At 39.7% G+C, this 4,440-nt stretch overlaps 1 protein-coding gene across 1 annotated transcript; it reads left to right on the top strand.

Annotated features, from left to right (window-relative positions):
• Positions 1 to 1,582, top strand: LOC126661695 (uncharacterized). Its single transcript, XM_050355555.1, has 5 exons — positions 1 to 376; positions 624 to 698; positions 788 to 958; positions 1,071 to 1,228; positions 1,277 to 1,582. The coding sequence occupies exons 1-5, from the start codon at positions 1 to 3 to the stop codon at positions 1,580 to 1,582; spliced, it is 1,086 nt and encodes a 361-aa protein (XP_050211512.1).
• Positions 1,583 to 4,440: the final 2,858 nt, after the last annotated feature.

Below are 4,440 nucleotides of genomic sequence, written 5' to 3'. Positions count from 1 at the left end.
ATGACATTGACTTTAAACTGGGATGATTTTTTTAGAGCATTTAGTAAGAAGTACATGCCACCAGTGTGTCGTGATAAAAAGAAAATTGAATTCATGGAACTGAAGCAGAATGAGTTATTAGTGTCTGAATATGAACTTCAATTTATCAGATTATCAAAGTATGGACCTGAGGAGATAACTACTGAGGAAAGGAAAAGAAGCAAATTTGAAAGAGGTTTGAACCTTAATATTCGAGAGAAAATTGATGTTAAGTCCCCTACCTATAAAGCATTGATTGAAGCCGCTTTCAGGCCTAAAGAAATACTAGTTGAAAGGACTGAGATAAACTTTGAAAAGAAGAAAATGACCGGGACTTTTAATTCTCTTTCAAGACATGGTAGTTCTTTTTTTTAGGGTCAAGTTCACATACTAATGGCTATAGAGGAAAACAAAGAGGTCAATCGAGTAGGTCAGCCTCAATGTTATCTGACAGGGGTGGATTTACATTTAATAGGTTTGATAATAGACAACGTCCAATAAGGTCAATTAGTGTGGGATCTACTCCTATGTATGTTAACTGTGGTAGAGTACATTTAGGGGAGTGTTGAGGAAGAAACTCAATTGTGTGTTATAATTGTTGTCAGCCTATATTGTTAGAGATTGTCCACTGAAGAGAGACTTTCTTGAGGAATCTCAAGCTATTGGTCAAAATAGTGTGGGTGAGAATATACACCAAGTGGGTGTAGCCGTGGGAAGAGAACAAGTAATAGAGGAGGAACAACCCCAACTATACAATTTGGATATATAGGCCGACCTCAGACCCAAGCCAGAGTATTTGCAGTGACTAGACAAGATGCACCTACTCCACCGGATGTGATTACTGGTACATTTTCTATCTGTAACTGTGATGCACATCTGCTAATTGATCCTGGATCTACATGTTCATTCATATCACATGAGTTTTCATTACGTGTGCATGGTATATTAGAACCACTGGAGGATGATATATATGTTTATATGCTGCTAGGGGTGTTATTATTGTAAATACTATGATAAATCTTGTCTTATGGTTGTGGGTGGTATGCCATTAGAAGCTGATTTGGTTGTTATTAACTTGAGAGAGTTGGATGTTATATTGGGTATGGATTGGGTGTCAAAACATCATGTCATTGTTGATTGTCAAACTAAAGAAGTAGTTATGGAAATTCAAGGGAAGATGAAAACGATGATTGTTGGGGAAAGGAAAATAGTGCATAATTATTTAATCTCTGCGTTACTGCATTTCATTTGATTAAAGATGGGTCAAGCATGTTTGGCTAGTGTAATATATGTGACTAAAGTTAGTCCGGGGGTTTCAGAAATTCCAGTAGTTAAAGACTTTGCAGATGTGTTTCTTGATGATTTGCTTAGTTTACCACCAGATAGGGAGGTTGATTTTGAAATTAAAATTATACCTGGTTCAGCTCCTATTTCTATAGCACTATATAAAATGGCTCCACTAGAATTGAAAGAACTCAAGAAACAGATAGAAGACCTACTTGATAAGGGGTTCATCAGATCTAGTATTTCTCCCTGGGGGGCACTTGTCTTATTTGTGAAATAGAAAGATGGTAGTATGCGATTATGCATTGATTATAGGCAATTGAATAGAATTAATGTGAAGAATAAATATCCATTACCAAGAATAGATGATTACTTGATTATATGAGGGGGGAATCAAGTTCCCACCATCAGAATTCAAGAAAGGCATCAGGCCTCTATTACTAGAACCAGGCGCCAGGCCTTCACTACCAGAATCAAGCGTCAGACCTTCACTACCAGAACCAAGCGTCACGCCTCCACTACCAGAACTAAGCATCATGCCTCAACTACCAGAATCAGGCGTCAAGCCTCCACTACCATAACTTGGCGTCAAGCTTCCACAATCAGAGTAAAAAGGCGTCAAGCCGCTATCAACTAAGATATGGGACTATAAGGCCAACACAGAAAATTAGACTACTAGAAACCCAGACAAAGCATCTAGAACGCTAGGCAACTACAAATTTTAGCAAGCAGTATATACTGACATACAGAGTTCAGCAGCATACAAACACTAAAGGCGATCTAACCAAGACCAGAGTCTCAATCGTGAATGAACCACTCCTTGTCTCCACCATTGCCATCCCACGACATGTCTTCATCACAACTGAGGTCCTGACATCATCTCACTGAGCATGCACGCCACTAAATGAAGAAGCAATGCCTCCACGACCAAAAAATGTATTGAATCCTCGCTTACCACCAGGTGACCCAGCTTCAGCATCGCCGTCAGATGGCCAAGACTAGATGGTCCTTCCAGATCTCGATGCAAAAGTGCCTAAGCCCAAAGAGTTGTCATAATTATAGTTGCATATACACATACATGCATACATATTAGAATATAGGGATATTAAACTCCCTGGGTCACTAGGGTTACCGTTAATTACAAAGGGATGTCACCCATATAAAACGCATCGTTTTCACGCTAAAGTTGTTACAAAAAGATTACTAAACTTTTCATAAATTACAAAAAAGTCACTGAGTTATATTTTTTATTATAAAAAGATCACTAAACTATGTCCCTTTTTGTAATTATAGATTGCCACGTAAGCAAAAATGTTGTTTTTATATGAGTGACATCCATTTGTAACAAAAAGTATAGTTCAGTGACTATTTTGTAACAAAATGAAGTTTAGTGATCATTATGTAATTCGAGGTAACCTTAGTGACCTAGAGAGTTTAATATCCTAGAATATAGCATAAGCATATTTCATATTCACCCTCATCTATGAAGATACATTAGACAGCTGATCCCACTAGAAATAAGCCATGTAGCCAGCTGAGCAGCTTCAATCACCGACACTTGCTAACTAGAAATATGCGCTCAGTCAAGAGGGAAAGAAGTTGTCAGTATAAACAAAAACATGAGCATGCAGAGCAGAGTCACATGAGTACAACCATGAGGCGAGAAAGAAGTCTCGATATATCTAGCAGGGACAGAACTTTGTGTATGCTCACGAGCATTCCAATAGCAAGCATTTCTCTCAAGCATCCGACATACCGAACCAGGAGCAAATCTAGAAGAGCTAGCAACCAATGGCTCACCAGTCGGGACTTGTCCCGGAGATACAAGAATTAACTTCTGTGAACGAATAGCGTGAGATCGACGTCTAAGTCCTCTCCGAGAATGCACCAAATAGAGAAAAGGAGTTAGAAAAATGATAAAGCGGACCCTAAGTACAAAAGACCATGGAAAATGGTACATACCTGAAGCTCAGCATCAACCTGATTGACTGGAGCATCCAGAACAATGGGCACCTGACATGCCACCGCGCCTATCAAAGGCAGCCTACATAGAAGAAGAGGATTCACCAAGTCATCTATATACCTCCTTCAAGGAACGTAAGCAAGGTTTTCGGCAGGGTAATCCTTCAAGTCACAACGAAGACCAGGCGAGATAACATCCTGACCATGCAACATGGAAAATGGCGGCGCCTTAAGCATAAGAAGTTCACGAGTTCCAACCCGTTATTCGAGCACTCACTCACCTAGAAATTAGGCCCGACATGTTAGACCAATCAATAGCTCCATGAAGCCAGTTGGACCAATGCCTCCCCGGAGGTGTATTCCAAGACGACCGCACCTGCAAGATTACTCCAGGTAAGTATAGATTTCAAATACAGTTTATAAACTAACAAGAGTCTTTTCTATGTGTTGTTTATATCAATCCAGGAGAGGTCACTTGGCTTACCCCTATAAGCAGATCCCATATCTCGGGATAATATATGAGAGAAATCTTAATTCCTCAATAAGGGAATAGTCGTCAAAGTAACAAAGTTGAATCCGTACAATACGCCAGTTTGAATGGCCCAAATATGGAAAAAGAGAAAACAAAATCGAATCAAAGAACTAGTACAAACAGAATGCACAAATATGGGTTAGGAAAGAACTCACATGCATAACGGGCCACATCCCATAGAGACGGGATCCCCCTCAAACGACCTGGTCCATATTAGTATATAGCTGGGCGAGGGAAAAAGACCCCTAGTTATAAGTCAGGACCTCATCCAAGTCCTCCAGAGCCGACATAACATTAAGGGCAAGACTCAACCCCAAATTATAGAACAAGGTGGTCCCCAATGAATAAAACAGAAAGGTCTGGGAAATCTAATCACCATCGTAACCACTCCTTAGGATATAACCACATTAGTGGATGTACACATCGACATAGCACAAGGTGCGACTCTTCGCCTCCAGCAGTAATCCCAGAATCTCGAAGATATGATCATCTTGGTCAAAATAGGTCAAAACACTGCTACCAAAAGACCAAACTACTAGAGACAACTTTCACCCGAAAGAGGATATAAGATCATATTTTAGATTATTAGATGTCTAAATCCAATTCTCATATCTTTAGACAGATATTCAGCAGGCCATATAGTC

Source organism: Mercurialis annua, linkage group LG8, assembly GCF_937616625.2.
Source record: "Mercurialis annua linkage group LG8, ddMerAnnu1.2, whole genome shotgun sequence".
Taxonomy (NCBI): Eukaryota; Viridiplantae; Streptophyta; class Magnoliopsida; order Malpighiales; family Euphorbiaceae; genus Mercurialis; species Mercurialis annua.
This window is presented reverse-complemented; position numbering and strand designations above follow the sequence as displayed.

Excerpts from the sequence above, each read along its gene's own strand:
- LOC126661695 (XM_050355555.1), top strand. The coding sequence starts at position 1 with ATGACATTGACTTTAAACTGGGATGATTTTTTTAGAGCATTTAGTAAG. Across the intron at positions 959-1,070 it reads GTTTTCATTACGTGTGCATG|AAGCTGATTTGGTTGTTATT; the intron begins GTATATTAGAAC and ends GTATGCCATTAG. Across the intron at positions 1,229-1,276 it reads TTGTTGGGGAAAGGAAAATA|ATGGGTCAAGCATGTTTGGC; the intron begins GTGCATAATTAT and ends ATTTGATTAAAG.